The sequence below is a fragment of the Ischnura elegans genome, chromosome 2 (assembly GCF_921293095.1).
Source record: "Ischnura elegans chromosome 2, ioIscEleg1.1, whole genome shotgun sequence".
Classification (NCBI taxonomy): Eukaryota; Metazoa; Arthropoda; class Insecta; order Odonata; family Coenagrionidae; genus Ischnura; species Ischnura elegans.
In genome coordinates, this window is record NC_060247.1 from 49314864 (window position 1) to 49337561 (window position 22698).

General features: G+C 39.6%; 1 protein-coding gene across 1 annotated transcript; it reads left to right on the forward strand.

Moving 5' to 3' along the window:
* Window positions 1–15418: 15418 nt before the first annotated feature.
* LOC124174225 lies at window positions 15419–21208 on the forward strand. The gene is made up of 6 exons (XM_046553320.1): window positions 15419–15784; window positions 15880–16255; window positions 16585–16793; window positions 16881–17091; window positions 17176–19337; window positions 20154–21208. The coding sequence occupies exons 3-6, from the start codon at window positions 16592–16594 to the stop codon at window positions 21206–21208; spliced, it is 3630 nt and encodes a 1209-aa protein (XP_046409276.1). The 5' UTR covers window positions 15419–15784; window positions 15880–16255; window positions 16585–16591.
* The last annotated feature ends 1490 nt before the right edge of the window (window positions 21209–22698 follow it).

Here is a 22698-nt window from a genome sequence, read left to right on the forward strand (position 1 = left end):
GGCTCCTATAGTTTCTCTAATTGCCATGCGTTCTTCGCAGATTTCTTTAATTTCTTGAATTTAAAATTGCATTTCATCATCACTAGATTATGATCACTCTCGATATCTGCCTCTGGGTAGCTTTTAAAGTCCTTTATCTGGTTCCTAAACCTCTGCCATGCTAGAATATAGTCTAGTTGAAATCTTCGCTTGTCTTCTGGCATTTTTCATGTATATCGTCTTCGCATGTGATTCTTAAACAGCGTGTTGGTAACCACTAATTTGTATTCTGTGCAGAATTCCAGGAGCCTTTCTCCTCTTTCATTTCGATTTCCTGATCCATATTTTCCGGTTATTCCTCCATCCTGACCTTCGCCGACGACAGCGTTCCAATCACTTAAAACGATAAGGTTTTCTTCGCCCCTTACATGTTTGATTACTTCTCTGATATCATGGTAGACGTCTTCAACTTCTCCATCCTCGCAGTCTGTCGTCGGCATGTAAACCTGTACCACTACGGTATCTACCGGCTTAGTCTCTACCTTTACCATAACTATCCTTTCATTGTACTGTAGGAAGCTTTTCACACGCATTCCGGCGCTCTTTCTGAGCATTAACCCAACCCAAGCATTAACGTTTTGAGATCCTGAATGTATAATCCTATAGCTCTCACTACAAAAGTCTCCCTCCTCAGGCCACTTCATTTCGCTAATTCCAAGCACGTCGAGATTCAATCTTTGCAGTTTTCTTGCTTACCGCAGGTCCTAAGTCTATCGTGATCTCAAGGTCTACGTACTTATCCTCATAACTTTATCACAGTTGACCGACGTACCGTCTCGGGTAGTCCCTGCCCGAATTAGTGGAGATCCGAATGAGGGACCAGTTCACCTCCACAATGTTTTACCTGAGAGAATTCCTTAAAATATGTCTAATTTTTTAACGTTGAGGCAGTTGCGACTCCTCGGTAAAATAATGTTCTGGTTTCCCCTTGCCTTCCTCATCGCAGTACTACAGCCGTTAAAGTAAATGTTACCACGCCTGCAGTGTAATGAGTGTCGCTCTACTGACCACCGTGGTCTCCACCTTCACTTATACCTATGTAGAATAGCTGCTGCCCTCTCCCCGCGTGATATGAGGCATAATTGTCGGCGGCCTCCCATCGCCAAGTCACGACATCTACACAGGCTTAATGTATCATTTAGATGGCCTATAATACCCATTTTATTACCCAGGGATATGCCTATACCACCTCGGAATACCGCCGCATTTTGTCCACCACTGGTTATTCGACTCGCTTATCGCGACTAGTAAACTCGCTTTTATCGCAGCTAACCTCTAAAACTAGAGGTTGGCCCACCATCCGCAACCTGGTGGACGCACTCGGAGGCTTAAAGCTCAGCCGCGAGACAATTTCACAAAACACTGAAAGAGGTAGCCTGGGGCGTGTTAAGGGTGCCCGCTAGGGCGAATCGGAAAAATCGATTTTTTTTTTCAAATCCAACTGGCCCAATGAAAAAAAGTTGTGGGACCGATCAAAAATAAGGCCTGAAAATTTTGAGACCTCTAGGTGAACCCCTGACCCTCGCTCAAATGCCATTTAGGGGGGGAGGGTCGAAATTTGTAAAATATAGTATTTTATGGTCCATCCCTATAGCTTTGCCGAGTTACTTTCCTTAAGATCCAAAATTTCGTGAATTTTGACGTATCTGACACCGTTTAGCCACAAAATGCCTAATTTGAGTCCGCGTCCGCGAAGAAAATATTCCAACGCCCACGCAGCGTCGCGGATACTAGAGCCGTAGGCCGATCCCTTCCCCTCCCCGTTCGCTTCTCCCCCTCCCACGCCTCCAATACAGCAAAATTCATCCCGCGTATGCTGATAGGAGGTCGTTTATCTTTTATAATATAAATCGGAAGATGATAGAAGGTAATAAAGGAAGCGTAGTGAGACGACTTGTCCCTTATTAGGCGCCTCGTCGGCGTTAAACAAATCGATGTTACCAACTTTTAGAAAAGTGATGAAATATTTTTAGATCCGAGAACGCAGGAAAAGAGCCTACGGTCTATGAAAAGTCCTCTCGAGTGGCTAGAAAGGTGTGCGAACTTTGGATATGCGCTCCCCTTTCATTATGTGTGACTAAACGGATTTAGCGGTACCACAGGAAGTACTAAAACTTACGGAAAATACGAATTGGCCAAAAGAAGGGTTTTTGTTGAAGTACAAAACTCAAGCATTTTTGAAGGAACATTTGAAATCATGCGATACTTTTGCGTGTAAGTGCAAGAAGGAGCATAAGGTTCCCCCTGATGAATAAGTATATTGAGATATCAGCGGACGAAACTAAAGATGATGGCTGCTGGATTGAGTCCTAAAGAAACTCGACAATTGAGGAAAAAAAAGGGAATCGTCGGGGACCGTTGAGTCGACATCGTCAATTCTTGTATGGGAAAATAGTATCAAAATTTTCATCATCAATTCATCCGAAGAAAATTAAACTGTAGAGAAATCATCCGATTTTTATCCCTACGTTCCTCTATATTCAGGACTAAACTCAAACTGGAACTTCTGCGGGGAAAATGCGTCTGCCAAATGTGATATAGGTATATGCAAGAACCAAGAAACGGCAATGATCGTCCCCGCAACTTTAGCTGACACAAAAATCAGAACTTCGTAAGATACATCTAAGGTACTGTACCACAATTTCTTACGTAGACAGACAGGGGCGGATCCAGGATTTCTTTCTGGGAGGGGCACAAGCAAGGCCGTATCCAGGATTTTGTTCAGGGGGGGGCACAAGGATACCTCGTTATGCAAAACGAACGAAATGATAATGGGACCGTATTAAAAATCTAGCATATTTTTAAGGGTCTGGGGTGGGGGAACGTGCCCCCCCCCCCCTGGATCCGCCTATGCAAGGATACCTCGTAATACAAAACGAACGCAATGATAATAGGACCGTATTAGAAATCTTGCATATTTTTAAGGGTCTGGGGGGGGGGGGGGGCACGTGCCCCCGTGCCCCCCCCCCCCCCCTGGATCCGCCTATGTAGACAGATAAAGATGCTAATTATTGTGAATACGAAAAGAGAGGTATCAAATGGTGTCATCAAAGGGGTAAATTTTGATGGAATGAAGGACTATACTTTTTTCATCTGAAAAAAGGCTAGAGGACTTATAAATCACAGTTTAGAGGGGAATGTGTGGTGTTAGTTGAAGAAACAGGGTCCCACTTTTGGGGAATTGCCTCCCCCGTCGGAGGATAAGCAAAAGTTATAAAATCTGCGATTCTCGATTCCTTTCCGAGTGAAAATTAGATACACTAAGTTAAAAAGGATTTGAATGCGATGGTACCAAGTGAATATCGCCCAAAAAGGAGGCATCATCCCTCTGCTACAAGCATAATGCCAATATCCCTTTCTGTGTGAGTTAACTCTTCTTGGGATTCCCACCGGGTTAATTTTTCCATTATGGAAAAATTTCAAGCTCCGACTCGGGGCTCATCATCAGGGATAAATTTCGTTGAATCCCGAGAAGAGTTTATCCATATCATTCGCCGGGAAAGCATCAAATCATATTTCATCCCTTACAGAGGTCTATTTGCTAATTGCACTAAGTTGACTTAGATTTGCGACATAAACATTGGGAGGGCAATTTAGGGACCGAATTTGCGTTGTTGCAAGGATGCGTTTGGCCAATCCGAGATTTTTTTAACTGCTGGATTTTAATATCGACTTTAAGGACTACCCGCTGATGACATATTGGAGAGAGACCACAGTACCTCCGGCTATATCTGACCTTAGTGCTGTGGATTTTCAAATATCTATTGATGAACGTTCAAACTTGATGATTAAATTTAATTTTTATTACACATACGGACGAGAGATTCGTGGAGAAATTCACCAAAACCTTGTTGACAACAACGAAAGACGAGGAATGACGCTGACATAAGAAATACAGATTGGAAAGCAGATAATTGAAGCAGATACAATTCTGTCGTGATTGTTCCTCCACAGATGGATACTGAAACATTAAATATTAGTTAGACTTACGAAGAAAGACGCACTTGGTATGAATTTTGGTGCATTTGGGGCGTGGGATAGGCATGCGGGGAGAGGACGCGAGCGGACTTCGCCCAAAATCCTTTTAGTCACATCTGTCCGACAATGCCGAAATTGAAGCGCATATCCAAAGTTCGCACACCTTTCTAGCCACTCGAGAGGACTTTTCATAGACCGTAGGCTCTTTTCCTGCGTTCTCGGATCTAAAAATATTTCATCACTTTTCTAAAAGTTGGTAACATCGATTTGTTTAACGCCGACGAGGCGCCTAATAAGGGACAAGTCGTCTCACTACGCTTCCTTTATTACCTTCTATCATCTTCCGATTTATATTATAAAAGATAAACGACCTCCTATCAGCATACGCGGGATGAATTTTGCTGTATTGGAGGCGTGGGAGGGGGAGAAGCGAACGGGGAGGGGAAGGGATCGGCCTACGGCTCTAGTATCCGCGACGCTGCGTGGGCGTTGGAATATTTTCTTCGCGGACGCGGACTCAAATTAGGCATTTTGTGGCTAAACGGTGTCAGATACGTCAAAATGCACGAAATTTTGGATCTTAAGGAAAGTAACTCGGCAAAGCTATAGGGATGGACCATAAAATACTATATTTTACAAATTTCGACCCTCCCCCCCTAAATGGCATTTGAGCGAGGGTCAGGGGTTCACCTAGAGGTCTCAAAATTTTCAGGCCTTATTTTTGATCGGTCCCACAACTTTTTTTCATTGGGCCAGTTGGATTTGAAAAAAATCGATTTTTCCGATCCGCCCTAGTGTCCGCCACAAGTTTGATAGTTTCAAAATTTTCTGGGAGGCCACGAGGCTTCTGGGGGGGGACCCCCTAGTTACGCCCCATTACGGTGTGGATAAATGCTTCCAGTTGTTTAGAAAGAGGGCCGTAGGAGGGTAAAAATGACGAAAAACACGCTAAGCACGTCTGCGCGTAAAAACACGCAACTACTACGCACAGGGGCATAAGACAGTCGTGCGTCTTGCCCCAGGCCCCCCTCCCAAGGGACAACCGTTTATTTCTCCCTGTCCTGATTTAAAAAGAAATGTATCAGCAATATCCATCAGGATCCCCTGGATTGTTGATAATACACCACAAAGTTGAGGGAGAAGTGTAGAGAACTGCCATCGAGAGGACTCTGGTATCCATGTAGTTACTAAAGGGGGAGGAAGCCTCCACACCCGCTCTTGGAAAGGGTCATACTTGAACAGGGCTATCAACTACCCATTTTATGAAGAAGCAACAATTACCAACAAAATAAGAGGGTGAAGAGTTTGATTTGGAGTGTAGCTCTCTACGGTGCGGAAACGTGGACTCTGAGGAAAGAAGACGAGAGAAGATTGGAGGCGTTCGAGATGTGGGTATGGAGAAGAATGGAGAGGGTGAAATGGACGGAGAGGAAAAGGAACGACGAAGTGCTGGATATGGTTGGCGAGAAGAGGCAGCTTTTAGATGAGATACGCAGGAGACAGAAGGTTTGGATGGAGTTAGTGCTTAGCGGTGAAGGGATGTTGAAAATGGTGTTGGAGGGTAGAATGTTGGGGAAACGAGGGAGGGGAAGGAAAAGAATAGGATTTTTAGATAGATTGAAAGAGAGTAGGACTTACAGTGAATTAAAGAAGGCAGTGCTGGAAGGAAAGGAAGGCTCCCAGATCACCTCTTTAGTACTCCATGGAAACCTACCTTAATCGGTAGAATACTATAATAATAATAATAATATCGGATGGGACCATACAGGACCACAGATAACCTCTATGGATGGGACGATAAGCCGTTCTCCCCTTAGCGTATTTCGATAACAGCAGGCTAATGCCGACGCCGGGTTTCTCTCCACCCTTCCTTCCATACCCTTCCCTCATGGCGAAAATGACCTCAGCTGTCCTTCGCCTCCTTCAAGTACCATACCGTACCGACCGAGCCCAACCCAGCGTATTCCAAAATAAACACACTAGATTTATTGAAGAAGCGAATAAATCCTCTTCAGGAAACAATCCATTGTCTTCCTCTTCCTCCCGCAAATGGAGTCCTCAAAAAAGCAATTTTCAGGCTTCAAGTTATAAGTTCTCAAGATTCAGGGTCACACTCCCTCGTCGTAGTGCGGTTTACGGTGAGATCAAGACAAAAAAGTACGGAATACTATAATTCAGAGGGGTTTAAGACCAGAGGTACATTTCTCCTAAAAATCAGTTAAAAGCATAAGTTTTTCCGAAATCTTATGGAAAGATGATTACGTAGAGGACAAATCTTTGGTACCTTGAGTTACTTTGTTTCATACACTTTTTTGGGGCTTGTTTTAATTGCAAAAATAAAATACCTGTATACAGACTGTCCCAAGTGTCGTGTGTCATTTTTGACCTGTAACTTTAGTAACTTTCCGTTGAGCTATGTTCATGAAAATTGGCATACTTATGGGGAAAGGTCCTAAGTTTTGTTGAGTGCAAGCAAACTTTTACAATTTTGACCTTTTGACCTCACAATGTGGGCCCAAACCAAAATTTTGAATTAGCCTTATGGGGTTTCAATGTTAAAAAAATCGAGATAGAAAAAAGTCTGAATTTCATTGACCAAGATGTCATTTCTTAGGTTTTCAGACACGAGGAAACCGAAAATAACACTTTTGTTCACGAAAATTCAACCGTTGACCCAGTAAGGTCACATTCAAGGTCATAAGGGTGGCAAAAATAATAGCATACCATCAAAGGTGTCGGTCCATGGGTTTTAAAGGGTGCCCAAGTCACTGGTATTGTCCAAATACTCGTCTTATCCACTATTTGACCTCCAAGGGTAATACTGAGGTCAAAGGTCATAGGGGTAAGCGTTGGGCCATCGTGACAACCAACGTGTCGAACCATAGGTTTTAAAGGGTGCTTAAGTCAGTTTTGCAGTTCATTTATCAGTGTTGTTGATTTGTTGACCTTTGGAGGTCACAATGGGGGTCAAGGGTCATAGCTGTAGACGTAGGGTCATCGTGATAACCAACGTGTCGAACCATAGGTTTTAAAGGGTGATTACGTCATTTTTGCAGTTCATTTATCAGTATTGTTGATTTTTTGACCTCCGAAGGTCACAATGGGGGTCAAGGGTCATAAAGGCATGATTTGATATATCAAGGAAACTAATGTCTCCAACCAAAGGGTTGCCAAGTGAGGTGTGTAGTGCACATATTATCCATTTTGTTTAGTCTTTAACCTCCTGAGGTCATAAGGTGGTCAACATTCACGGAGGTATGCGCAAAAATATCCAGGAAATCAACCCGATAACCGGAGCGTTTTCTACGATGCCCAAGAGAGTGGAGCGATAAACATATCCCCCTAATTAGTTTTTGACCTCCGATGAATACATATGGGTTAAATGTCACAGAATCTTGCGCGGGAATATTAGGACAACTACCGTGACAGACAAAAGGTTTTATTTATTTGTCACATCCCCCGTAAACAGCACATAACGGCCTTTTACAACGAGGGTTTCCAATATTAACAAAGTACAACACAAACATCCATGCCCTGGATAGGGATCACCTACCCAGGCGGGATTCGAACCCACGACCTACGGTTTGGCAGGCGAGGACTTTACCCCACCGCCACCGAGGCCGGCAAATGTTGTTCTAAGGTATGGTGGTTAGGGTGGTGCGAAAAAAGTCAAGTTCCAAATTCAGTGTCGTAATAGTGCGGAAAAGTTGCGATACGTTAGTACAAGAAAAACAAAAAAAGAATTATTAAAATCGGACGTCATCTTCCGATCCCGCAAAGCACCTGAAAAAATGACAAAAATGAAAAAAATTGTTTTTTTTTGTTATAAAAAAATTAAATAAACTTCATACTTTTTAACGCTATGGCTAAAAATGATTACAAATAGTACATATACATGGCTTTAAACAGTTATATCCGATCGCGCAAGATCATTAAAAATGTATAAAAATTGCAAATTAGCCGATTTTTCAGAGTTATTTAATAATTACTTATGACAAATTTTAGTGAAGTTTTAGTTAATCCAGTAGATCAAAAAGAGACAATATAGCTGACCACTAGACTTGAAAGGCAAAATTGTGCTTTAAAAAGGCAGCATCTTAACCCTGTTGAAATCGAGAGTGAAGATGTTAAGGTTTTAAATGACGCCACGCAAAATTTAACAATTAAGGAGCAATTTGATGACTTTGAAGATTAAATATCTAGTACATCCAAGAAAAATTTGTCACCACGGCAAATGAGGGTAAAATTACAAACTACAGCTTTGCATTGTGATTGTGACCGTGCAGCTGCTGTTATAGAATCAAGTGCACTTGAAGACATTGGTGTTATAACTGAAGGAGATACTTCAAGTTCATTGAATGATGTGATATTAGAAGGGAAAGGAGAAATACTAAAAGCGATTTACAGAAAATCCAGACGGGTAAAATTACAAACTACAGCTTTGCATTGTGATTGCAAATTGATTTAGGTGAACTACACGGGTAATACTTGGAGGGAAGGATAGACGATACCCTAGTGATAGAAATTATTGATTCGAAGGAGTACCGCTGGACAGTTAAAGAGGAACACCATTCCCTAATAAAAAGAACCGTCCTCTGCGTATGTAAGTCATGTTTATCCAAGCTTCGGGTCTGCTAAAGACATTTGGCCTTCATATTATCTCATTTCTCTGATCAAGGAGTATCGTTGAAGTACTTAGATTTAGTTTGCTGTGATGGCACAACACCAACATTGGATATAAAGGTGGAGAGAGATCGAAGAACACATTGGACATCCGCTGCAGTGGGCGTTTGTTTGCTTCATTTCATTGAATTACTTTTCCGCCATCTTTTTCAGCATTTGGATGGTGAATTAACTGGCCAAAAATCTTTCAGTGGGAATTCTAAAACTGAATGATTATGGAAAGCTTCCAATACTGCATTTCCAAACAATTGAATATGAAATTCTATAAGTGGATGGATAAATTTTGAGTAAGGGCCAAAGATACCTTATTAACATAAGTCAAGCAATTATTTGTGGTGACTTTCCAAATGACTTAGCAAACCGTGATCCAGGACCATTTTCACATGCTAGATGGCTTACCTATCCAAATCGAGTTCTCCGACTTTATGTAAGTACCGAAAACCCCTCAGATGCTTTTGAAGACGTAGCTACTTTTATTTTAAATCTTACATGCCTGTTCGTGTGTACAGAGCAATAGAAACCTCTTGATTCTTGACTTAAGATTAAAATAAAGTAGTTTTCCCGGTTATTGAACGGAACTCTTACTTTGCTCACCCAGAGAACGTATTGATGGCGATTTTTTATTATTATAGGAGGCACATTAGAGAGCAACGGCTAAAAAGAGTATTAAAAGCCACAGACTTAACCAAAAGGCAAACCCATCGGAAACTTAATTACTCCTACCATGGACTTCAAAGCAACTGAATATATAGAATTGATTGACCGGAATATAGTAAAACTATCTACTCCACCTCTTCTTCGGAGAATGACCAATGTAGAAATCGCTTCCTTCATTGAATCAGGCGATAAAACAGATTGGGATATTAAATCTTCCCATGTCACACGCAAGCAGTGGAGCCGTGAGTGAAATTGGTAACAGAGGCATCCCTTAAACTTTGTGGTTATCTATCCAGAGATATTAGGGCTATATTCAAATCAAGGTCCATTATGTCAGACTTCACCACCAAATCGTAGTATTAAGTAGCGTTCAAAAACTAAAAGCTAAAAGTAGGACAAAAAATGTAAATATTGTACGTAGCAATAACCCTCATTGGTTGGATTGAGGGAAGGGAAAGGGCTGAACCCGAAGTAAGGCCACCTCCCCCCGGAGAGTTCTGGGATGTTTAAATATTATTAAATCATATCTTAATAAAGGAAGAGCTGCATAATCAAACATGTATATTAGACTAAAAGTTTGAGCATAAAATATTACCTCAAGTAATTATTACACAACTCTGAAAAATCGCCTAATTTGCAATTTTTATACATTTTTAATGATTTTTCGCGACCGGATATATTTGTTTAAAGCCATGAATATGTATATATTACTAAAAACCTATACTATTTGTAATCATTTTTAGCAATAGCGTTAAAAAATATAAAGTTTATTTAATTTTTTGAACAACAGGAAAAAAAACAATTTTTTTCATTTTTGTCATTTTTTCAGGTGCTTTGCGGGATCGGAAGATGACGTCCGATTTTAATAATTCTTTTTTTGTTTCTCTTGTACTAACGCATCGCAGCTTTTCCGCGCTATTACGACACTGAATTTGGAACTTGCCTTTTTTCGCACCACCCTAATGGTGGTGTCCACATATCAAGAGGTTACCCTACATAATTTACAAAGTAACACATTGACCTATGGTGTGTCTCAAAAACAATTTGACTTACTTTCAAGCATTTTCATGCAAGCCACCTTACCTCAGCAACAATGTTACACATTTGGGAAACTCTTCAGCTGCATTTCTCTTTGGCATTAGGTCGTTGTTAGTCTTAGTGGAAAGAACCACCATGGAGAGCATTACTCCCACAATCAGGGCGGATATAATCGAAACTTACATATTAAATGGAAAGTCCGTTATCGAAACGATACGTAAAAATTTTTTTGAGCATGGTGTTCGCCTTAGAAGAACAGAGGTCCACAGGTTATACGACCAATTTAGGAAGGGAAATTGTTTCAACGTGGAACATCTTAAGAAGAGGAATTGTAAAGGGCGCCAAACAGTCTTATCAAAGCACAAAAACACAGTTGTGGCTTCGGTCTTGGCATCTCCATCAAGATCCATCCGCCGCCGCGCACTTTCATTGGACATTTCCAGATCTGTGTTACAACGGGCTTTAAAAATTCTTAACTTGAAGCCTTATAAAGTGAGAATGGTACAGGAGCTTTGTGAAGGAGACCATGGCCATCGAACCCATTTCTGCAACTGGATGATTGAAAAACTCAATGAAAACCCTATGTTCACATTTCAGGTTAGTATCTTATTCATTCTGTTGTTTTATGTTATTTTTCTTTGCTCTTCATGTCTTTTTATAAAGTTATATCAACTTTTCTGATGTATCTAAATTAAAAATGAAATTCATCCACTGCTTTTATGTTTCAGCTTATGTTTTCGGACGAAGCAAAATTTTTTTTAAATGGTGCAGTGTCTTCAACCCACGCACGATATTGGGCGACAAGTAATCCCAAGGCACGGCGTGAGCGGTCGTTAAACAGAAATGGAGTAATGGTGTTCATGGCCATAACAGCTACCCATGTTTTTGGGCAATACTTTTTCGAAAAGAACGTGAGGACAGACACTTATCAGGCTATGCTGGAGAACCTTTTCCGGGATATGGAGCGAGAAAATTTTGGAAATGCTGAGGAGGTGTGGTTCCAGCAGGATGGAGCCCCTGCTTACCGGTCCAAGGCGGTCCTCAATGTGCTAAAAGAGAAGTTTGGCAATCGGCTGGTGTCCATGGGGACAGAAGTTGAGTGGCCGCCAAGAACCTCGACCTCACTCCGTGTGATTTCTTTTTGTGGGGATTTTTGAAGCAGTTAGTGTATAAAAAAACATTTAATAATATTGAAGCGCTAAAAAGAGAGATAATGAGATGTGCCGAGTTTATTACCCCGTTTATGCTTGAGGACATTTTTACTCGTTCATTTGTCGAGCGAATTCAATTATGCCTGGCACGGGAGGGAGGGCACATTGAATAATGGGTGCTTTATATTTATTTTTTATTTATAATAAATATCACTTTGACTTTCTCATTAATATAAACCAAAACTTTACTTTCATTTTAATGCCCAATAAAGTTTGAAATTGACTAAAATCAGCCCATCATCCCCTTCTTAATCACTAATTTAGTAACACTGATCTGGGAACGACACTAACCTTTACAACACCTTTAATTTAGCACGGTGTTTACCGCTCCATTGATTTGCGCATCCTTAAAAACGTTCCGGTTAGCGGGTTGATTTCCTGGATATTTTTGCGCACACCTCCGTGAATGTTGACCACCTTATGACCACAGGAGGTTAACGACTAAACAAAATGGATAATATGTGCACTACACACCTCACTTGGCAACCCTTTGGTTGGAGACATTAGTTTCCTTGATATATCAAATCATGCCTTTATGACCCTTGACCCCCATTGTGACCTTCGGAGGTCAAAAAATCAACAATACTGATAAATGAACTGCAAAAATGACGTAATCACCCTTTAAAACCTATAGTTCGACACGTTGGTTGTCACGATGGCCATACGTTTACATCTATGACCCTTGACCCCCATTGTGACCTTCGGAGGTCAAAAAATCAACAATACTGATAAATGAACTGCAAAAATGACGTAATCACCCTTTAAAACCTATGGTTCGACACGTTGGTTATCACGATGACCCTACGTCTACAGCTATGACCCTTGACCCCCATTGTGACCTCCAAAGGTCAACAAATCAACAACACTGATAAATGAACTGCAAAACTGACTTAAGCACCCTTTAAAACCTATGGTTCGACACGTTGGTTGTCACGATGGCCCAACGCTTACCCCTATGACCTTTGACCTCAGTATTACCCTTGGAGGTCAAATAGTGGATAAGACGAGTATTTGGACAATACCAGTGACTTGGGCACCCTTTAAAACCCATGGACCGACACCTTTGATGGTATGCTATTATTTTTGCCACCCTTATGACCTTGAATGTGACCTTACTGGGTCAACGGTTGAATTTTCGTGAACAAAAGTGTTATTTTCGGTTTCCTCGTGTCTGAAAACCTAAGAAATGACATCTTGGTCAATGAAATTCAGACTTTTTTCTATCTCGATTTTTTTAACATTGAAACCCCATAAGGCTAATTCAAAATTTTGGTTTGGGCCCACATTGTGAGGTCAAAAGGTCAAAATTGTAAAATTTTGCTTGCACTCAACAAAACTTAGGACCTTTCCCCATAAGTATGCCAATTTTCATGAACATAGCTCAACGGAAAGTTACTAAAATTACAGGTCAAAAATGACACACGACACTTGGGACAGTCTGTATCACAGATATATACAATAGATTGGCAGTGCCTATGTTTTCCTCACGGTGGCGCTGAAGCCGGCCGGCAGAAGAATTTTGCGCAACTAGCCATCTTGCTTTCACCGACCGTTGCTCATGTGCCATTAACATACGTGTATTTGAGAGGCTACTTTTCCTGCTTTTGGAGCTTTTTAAAAGAAGAATGGTGAACCACTGCGTTATGTGGGGGTGCACATTTAAGTATACTACGAGGGGAAATTTTCCTGGGGGGGAAAATGTGTCTCTACACGCGTAAATAATAGATATAAGGAAAGCATGGTTTGCGTTCAGTAATGTCTCCGCTTCCATCTCACAGAGCATGAAAATATTTTCCAAAGCCTTTTTTTTGTACGTATCGCCACGAAATTTATATCACGTGAAGTCCAGGTTATGCTCTACCTTTTTAAATTTATTGTTGGCAAAATTCACATAGTTGTAGAAATAGCATCATGAAACTGTGACACGTTATTTTTGCTGAAATGCAAATTGCTCTCCAAAACAAATTCTAAAGGTGTGTGACGGAAGCGGATATTTACCGGAGTTTCTGAAAGCGATATCATTTCAAATGCAGTAGCTTCATATCTCTAGGATCGGTAATTAATAACATGTGCATTCTCTGTCTCGGTGTTTTGATGACGGAATCATCATGATGTTTTCAGTTGTGTTTTCTGTGTTTACCAAGAAAAGACTTTCTCCAGTTTCCATTATGTCATATACTTTCCGCTGTTGCATTATTACATTGTATCGGAATTTTATTTCCGTTGTAGTATTATTATTTATTTAGATATGTAGAGCGTGTATTATGCACCTTTAACTCTATCTGGAAACTTAACGAATTTCTTTCAAAAGCATAAGTTTTGACTTTGTTAATATCTATTGAGTGAAATTCCGAGAAACCGATCGCTTAAATGATGGTTTGCATGTGCTCGCGGTGAAATGACGCGGTCACATTCATTATAATTCAACCTTTCCATGTAGCACTTATCAGGTATTTGATCATTTTGTGGCTTCTATATAGAACATGGTGTCTGTTATAATCACTTATCCCGGTAAGATAGAAATTCTAATTAAAAACGTACCCCCTCATGATGTAAGATTTATATTATAGTCTGCTTCCCCTTCGAATATTATAACAACATGAAACTGATTATTGATGATCATGGATCAAATCGTTGAGTTTTTTAAGCCAATAACTTCTTTTCAAGTTCGCTATTGGGTGATCGTGAGGGGAAATCCAAAACACTGCCTATATAAAATAATGTAAATTATATTTCTGATGCTTAAGGATAGGAATTCAATCGCATTGACTCTTTACGACCTCAGAAAAGCATTTTACAGCACCAAGCAGCATGCCTTGCTCAGAAAGTTAGATCATAATGGGTTTAAATAGGTTGAATCAAATTTAATTACGTAATATTTTTGGCCCGATTACTTATGGCAGTGAAATGTTAGGTAGCATTGCTTCTACGTTTTTCGTCTAATTGACAACTCTAACTGAGCAACAACTCTTTGACAACAAAAATACAGTAAGTGGAAGCATCAAACCTTTGGAATTTTCGAATTATTTTGTTTGAATAGTGTGACAATGTCGCTGGTAAATCTAAGGGTGAACAATACCATGTATTCACGATTGTAGGCTACCTTCCTACACTAGCAGACGACGTAGTTAACCATTTTCCCCATCTGCTACGCCCCTTCTACATTTGGGACACAATATTTTTTTTTTCGAGATAACTCATGCATATGGATTCCAATTCCATAATATTGAGCAGGAACCGAATTAGTATTAATCTTAGCTCAGCTTATATTACCAATTTCATAACTTCGTCACGGTTATGTTCCGCTCAAAGATTGGTTAATTTACCACGTAAGTGTCAAGATCGGTCCCTTTCTTTTTAATTGGATACATCTTAAACGAAAATGACAACGTTTTCTATAGTTCATAGCCTTAATCAATGCGCCATTATCTTTCACAATGTAATTTTCCTCCAGTTCCCTACTTACGTAAACGCATAGGTCGGTGAAAGCAACATGGCCGCCAGCAGAAAGGCATGGCTTCACCCCCCCCCACTCCCATTGCCAATCTATTGTATATATCTGTGGTCTGTATAGTCGAGTCACCTTCAGAGATAAAGCCGCCATCGTCGTCACTATAAATACGATAAACTAAATGAAGAGGAAAGCGATCCCATAGCCAATCGAAAAACATTGTTATACAATGTAACACACTTCCCAGCAGATCTATTCAGTGAATCAATTTAAAAACATAAGAATGACGATGCGGAACAGAGGAGTGACACGGGATCATGGGAAATTGTTAAGCCTCCCACCCCATTTAGAGTTTTAGAGATTGGAGAGAGGGATAACCTCAGAAAGCAACCTGATAACAGCGCCACCTCCGTTTGCCAATCGCCGTTTGCTCTTCAACTGTTTCCCCGCCGATTGTTCTTCAACTATTTTCCCGCGCGCAGTTGCCGAGTGTTGCTGTTGGTTGAGTGTGCTACAGACCCCGCGGTTGCCGAGTTGGTTGTGTTGTTGTTGCTGCAAACCACGTGCGTCGTGGTACGTTGATAAATCGTGTAATGAATACATTTCCTCTGTGAATAGATTCGTTGTACTTAAGCTATCTTATTTTTCGCAGCATCGCCCATTCATCATTTGGTCCGTGACTATCTGCTGATTTGGTCCGTGACTATTTGCTGATTTTCTGTTCTTGGTAAGTGGTTCCCACTATATTTACTGATTATATGATTTCAAGTCGTCCTTTCCAAAGATTCCGTTTATTTATCCCTCTACGCTATCTCGTTTCAGATTGGTACCCCAAATTTTATTTTGCCCTGTTTTCCCCTCGATAAGTAGCCGTTTTCTTGGTAAGTAAATGCATAATCAAATCTCCTCAAGCGGGGAGCAACAGTATTTTTCCTTTTTATTGCCAGATTTCTCCTCTGATGTTTGGTTCCTGACCCACCGATGGCTAGTTAAGTAGTAGACTACATCGTGTACAAGCTCTGCTTCGCCTTGAAGCCATTTCATTGATACTTTCTAAGTTATCTCAGTTTTTTACAGTTACGTTTTTTTATTTTATCATGCTATCATATCTTGTTTCAGATTTCCATCCCCATTGTCTTCGCCTCTTCGTGTAGCCTTTTGTTCCCGTTTTTCCTTCCGTATTGTATAATTTCTTTTGGTAAGTAATTCCACTACATACAAAATATTTGGCTTTGGTGTGTTGACTAAGCATTGCATATTGTTTGGTGTTTTGGGTGAGAACTTTCAGTGAGTATTGTGTATTTAGGAGATAAATTTCATTCTCAGTGACTATAATTTGCTTAATAATAACTTGCCGCAGGTATATCAGTAGCAGATATATCGTATGATTAGTTTGTTAATATTAATTATGAATTTAATTATACTCTCGGCACATATTTTCAGTTGTGATTATGAAGTTTTGCCTAAATTGTCACTCATCAATCTTTCAGTGTAGTACTGATTAAATTTATGACTTCTCTGTGACAGTTTGACCATGGCTGCACCTGGATTACTAGTAATTAGTGATTCCCAGTGGAAGTATGCCGTTCCTGAAGTACAGGAGTTTGGTGAATTTGATGTCAGTGTGATACCCGTATCTGGGATGCAAGTTCACCAGGTGGATTCAACAATGTTGTTGGCCACTGAATTTTTTAATGACACGGTTGTCCATTTGGGCACCAATAATTTGATATGTGGTGAGTTTACCATTGGTATTTGTTTTCTTTGGGTGTATTTCTGTGTTGAGATTATTCTGTTAGATTTTACAACAACCCTATGTACAGGTGAGACACCGGAGAGAGTAGTAGAGCACCAGCAGGAACTGTTGACGAGGATTCGCCTGAGGAATCCAAAGGTGCGGCTTTTCCTCTCTAGTGTGTTGAAGAGGAGGGTGAATTACTTCAAATCGTGGACGTTACAGCGAAACCTGTATATAGAGGAGATGAATTTGAAGATTGACAAATTAAACATGCTTATGAAGCAACTGGCTTTGAGGTAATTCATACATTTAGTCAGGGCTGTTCTTAAACATGTGTTCCTAACTGTATTGTTTGTTATACCTAACTTTGCTTTTGGCAGGATGAATGTGGTCTTCATAGACAACTGGCGGGAGTTCGAGGCCCAGAGTCAGGATCCCTTTGAGTTCTTCTTGGGAAGGGATGGCCTTCACCTGAGTAGGCGTGGTTTAAGGGTGCTCACAGGTAATGTCTATCGTGCTTGCCTCCAAGCGAGGAGGGATTACCCTCGTTCTCTTGCCTGCCTACCACCTGCACCCTCTCCTGCCTCTTCCCCTGCGCCATCTCCTGCCTCTTCCCCAGCACCCTCCCCTGCCTCTTCCTCTGCTCCCTCTCCTGGCCACCATCCTTTACCTTCCCCTTCGTTTTCTGATGGCGCTGGCATGAATGCTTCTCTACCTTCTTTTTCTTACTCTGATGCTCTTTGTAGTAACTTGCCCCTTCATAATGATTTAATGCAAGTCTCCAGTTTTCAGCCTTCTGTAAGACCTCTTCACCTTCCTTCTGTAACTAGAACCAATGCTTCTTCATATTCTTCTCCGCCTCTTAGTCCTTCATCTTCTACTCCCTCGTGCTTTAAGTTTACCACCGTGACTAGGAGAGGCAATCATCACTGTAATAAACCTAAAATAGTTCCAAAGCATAGTAGCTCATTCAAAATTCCCTTAAATAACCGGTGGTCTTCTCTGTCCTCTTTGAATGACTCCTTCATGCCTTCTTTTTCTTCAGTAGCAAACTGTGCAAAAAAACAGTCTTGTATCAAGAAAAAATCAATCTCTCCTAAAATGTTTCCATCTTCAGCATTCTGCCGCCCATCCTCATTGCCTTTAATATCTGATGTTCGTAACACCAACAAAGATGGGACTACTAAAGAATTCCCTGCCAGACTTTGCAGGCAAATTGGTTTCAAGTTGAAAAATCCTCTTACTGATAGATTAACTATAAAAATTCAAAATGGTGGCTCATCAGAGGGAAAACTTGATATTCATTCAACTTTATATCCAAGAAAGTGTCCTAACTGCAATAAAGTGTATGCCAATAAATCTTCATTTTGTCACCATAAAGCCACTTGTCTGAGGATTGAGAAAAGTGATAGTAATATTTCCTATCCTAGAGTGTGCCAAATATGCCTGGTGTCATATTCTAACAAGTGTAACTATAGTAGGCATAAGAAAACCTGTAACGAAAAGTCACAATATATTGTATGTCCTCATGATGGGTGTAATGTTAAATTTCAAAGCCACTCCATCCTGATTTGTCATTTACAAAGCGTACATCAGGAAGATATTTGTGTTGAAGATCATGAATTCAAAGATATGTTTGATTTTAATGCATGGAAAACTAGTCAATGTCAGCTAAATTACATGTCCTTGGTCAAACACAATGGGGAGCGTGTGAATCGTGGTAAAAGGTTCATGTATTTCATCTGCAAATTTAACAATCACCACAAGAATGGCATAGTGAGCAATAAAACAAATAGAAAAAGGAAATTTGGCCGTATGCCTAATAGTGACTGCATAGCACGTATGTTGGTAAATGAAAGTGAATCGGGTGTGTCTGTGAAATATGTGAATGCTCACAATCATGACCTGGAATTTAAAAATGTTAAATTTTATCGATGGGACAATGCAACAAAGTATAAAATAAATTCCCTTCTGGAACAAAGTGTGCCAGCACATAAAATTCAAGAGTATTTGCCTGCTGATCCCAGTTTAAATGAAATGCTACCCCTTAAAGAACATTTCATCACATCAACTCAAATAAACAAAATGAAGTATGATTTGAATTCTAAAAAGCACCTAAGTGATGATGATGCAGTTGCTGTTGATTTACTTGTGCACTTAATGAAAGATGAAAGTAAGGATTCGATCTTGGTTTATAAACCTATGGGCTCAGGTACAATAATAGGCAATAAGGGTTTAGATAATTTACCACACGCTTCTGAACTTTTTGTTTTGGGTATTCAGCAGAAACTTCAGTTAAAAGAAATGATAGAGGGCTGTGGTAGAATACTATGCATAGACTCTACTCATGGCACCAATCAGTACAAATTTCATTTGCTTAACTTGATTGTACCAGATGAGTATGGTGTTGGTTACCCTGTCGCCCATTTCATCACAAGCCATTTAGATGAGGAGACACTAACTTACTTATTGCAAAGTATTATGGATAGGTCCCCTGATTTGCATGTAAATGCCATCATGACAGATGGTGATGAAGCCTTAGGTAATGCAGTGAGGCGGGTTTTTGGTCACAAAACTAAACATTTACTTTGTTTGTGGCATGTGAAAAGGAACTGGCATAAAAACCTACACCAAAAAGTTAAAAATAAGGAACTGATTACGGAAGTCAACGAAGTTTTGGAAACTTTGATTGAGGAAAAAAATGATACTGTATTCAATGCTATGCTAAACTCTTTCTTAGCCAAATATTCTGATCAAGCTGGTGAATTTACAAAATATTTCAAAGATTACTATTGTAGCAAGAAAGAGAAGTGGGCCATGTGTTACAGAAATTTTCCTCATGCTGCTACAGATACCAATATGTTCGTTGAATCATTTCATAATAAGTTGAAAAGCCACTATCTGAACAGAAAAGTAAATAGGCGCCTTGATGATTTAATTCAGGTGCTTCTTACCATTCATAAAACTGTCCATTTAGGTTTAGCATATAAAAGAATGAGTAAGAAGCCTCCATTAGGATTTCAAAACTCCTATAATAATGACCACATGAAAGGATTGAAAATTTCCGATGATGAAATTTTTTCAACATCCGATGAAAATGTCTGGCATGTTAAATCTCAAAATGACCAATCTACAATATACACGGTGGAAAATATATCCCAGAATTGTCTCTACCCTGACTTGTGTTTTATAAGGTGTAATGAGTTTTCATGCCAGGACCTTTGTTGCCACTTATATACATGCTCTTGTCCTAACAACTATGCTCTTTGTAAACATGTACATAAGGTTCATTCATTTGTTGTCCGAAATAGACCTACTCCTGCACCTATGCATGAAACAATCCTAAATTTTCCTCCAGATAAACTGTTTAAGAGTGTTTCCACCTCTAAGGATTGCAAATTAGAGCACATTAATGTACAACACAGTCATGTCATTGGTCAACACCTGGATAAATTGAAAATCTTAAGCCAGCAGTGCTCTCCTGTATTACTTCCCTACATTAGCAAATCATTAAAGCTGCTGGTGGAGACGTGTCAGGGTGCCATTGAATGCAACCAAAGCAATTCCACTTTGGGGACATTATCAGCACATGATGTACCTCCAAATGCCAAACTCAGCCCTCAGCTGAAGTTACATCCTGCTATTAAGAAGAGAAGGCCCATGGTTAATCTATTTAAAAGACCTGGTTATGTCCGAAGGAAAGATATAAAAATATCACTTTTATCTAATGAGGTGAGCAGCTTCACTGAGCCAATTGTAGATGTTGCCAGTCTATCAATGGAAGTTTGCAAGGTTGGTTCATTCTCTGTCAAAATGTATGAATTGAAGTCCTTAGATTTTCTAATACCACCGGAGGAAGTCAGTGCAATTCGTAAAGTCTTCCCTGATTTTAAGAGAGGTTGGCTGTATGACACGATCATTGCAGCTTTCTTGTGGAAAATTGCTGAGTCTGTCCCTTCAGTTTTTTCAGTGGATCCAGTTATTTCTCAATATGTCACTGGAAAAATCTCTCAATCCCGGCCAATGGCAATCTTTGGTAAATCTGACCTTTCCTGTGTTACTAGAATAGTCATTCCCCTCAATGTTTGCAACTCACACTGGATGCTTATTGTTGCTTTGCCATTAGAAAGGAAATTAGAATTCTATGACCCTGCTGCAGATGTTATTCACCACACTAATAATTTCGCCATTCAAAGATGGATTAAAGTGCTTAGTGTCTCATTTGGATGCACTGAAAGGGATTGGGAAGTGTCATCGCCAGAGCATTTTAAGCAGAGAGACAGTCATAACTGTGGAGTTTTCATTTGTTGGTATGCTGAAAGAATAATACAGGGAAGGTTGATCAAAGAGCCATTTGATGCAGACAAGTATAGGAAGTATATGTTTGACATGATAACAGTACTGGACAATTGATTTATTTACTATGTATATTATTTACCATGAGTTACGTGTCACTTTGTGTGTTGACTGCATGTTATATTTTTCATTTTCTTCTTCTCTTCAACTTCTCTGTGCCATACTTGTCACTGCTTTTCTGTAAATAAGTCCCTCCTTTCCACGCTTTCCTATTTCATTTCTGCTGTTATGTTTCTTTGAATTTTTTCTTAAGTTTATATATTTTATAATTGTTATTTGTTATATTTTATTTATGGTATTTTATAATTGTTATTGGTTATATTTTATTTATTGTATTTATAATTGTTATTGGCTATATTTTATTTATTTTACTATATATAATTGTTATAATACCTCATGTTGAAAATTCTCACGTTGTTTTATCAGAGAAATACTCAAATACATAATATATTTGCTAGTAATTTATCCTCCCTCTTAGAGATGCCAAAAAAGTTAGTGTAAAACTCCATTAATCATTTGTTTGTGAACTTTCTAACCAATTATTTCCTTTTTTCATGATTTTTCCTGCCCGAGTTTACATACGAGAAAGGGGGCTGTCTTCCGACCTGTCAATGCTATGCTCATCTACCTACCAGAAAGACTTCTATTATGTGAAAGTATTGGGAGAAAGACCATTTAGTTAATGAATTCACAGACAGTGATGTAATAGTGACGACTCTCAATCCGACAAGGCTTCACATTGACTATTTTGAATTTGATTGAATATTTTGTGAGCGCAATTTGAGTGCACATATGTAAATAATAGAATAGTTACTGACGCGTGGCATTTCGCCACCAGAATCACTTTTAAAGCAGCCTTTGGTGGTCCAAAGCCCACATGAAAAATGCTGATGGGAATTGATTAAAATAGTTACTGTTAATTGATTACCTTCGGAAAGAATTTGTAATTATGGCTTTTTTTCTCTGATGCAAGTACATAATTATTCAATATTATGTGTGATGTTTTATTATTGCTATAATAATTTTTTTAGCATGTTGATGATGTGTGAATCAAATGATGTTTTTACAAGGCCGTAATAAATTGTGTATTTTATTGTACCTGGTGTTCTCATTTTCCTTTGAGGTCTCCATTTAAGCCTAAGCATCCATATCTGTATGCATATTGCATGATTAATTTACCATTTCTTGGATAGGTTTTGTAAGCAGATTATACATTTCACTTTCAAATTGTTGCGATTGCAGGGTTACCACTGTATAAGATTGGTTGCTGGTGAATAATGACATCATGTCATCATGGTTATCTCTGTTATAGTAGAAGTTGTGTCATCATTGATTATTGAAACATTACAACTAGTCATTCTGTTAATGCTTCTTACTGGGGCATGCTTTACAGTATCATCTTAACAGAATTCTGGGTGTTGTCATCAATGGTGGCATTTAGTAGGTATACATGTATTTCATTCTTAAATTCATGTGCACACCACTAAACCTTAGTATATACCTTCAAGGGATTAATTCCTGATCTTTGGGGGATGATTGGTATAATT

Coding starts and splice junctions, on each gene's coding strand:
- LOC124174225 (XM_046553320.1), top strand. CDS start 16,592: ATGGCTGCACCTGGATTACTAGTAATTAGTGATTCCCAGTGGAAGTAT. Junction 17,092..17,175: donor ATGAAGCAACTGGCTTTGAG/GTAATTCATACA, acceptor TGCTTTTGGCAG/GATGAATGTGGTCTTCATAG. Junction 19,338..20,153: donor AGATGGTGATGAAGCCTTAG/GTAATGCAGTGA, acceptor ATTTTCCTCCAG/ATAAACTGTTTAAGAGTGTT.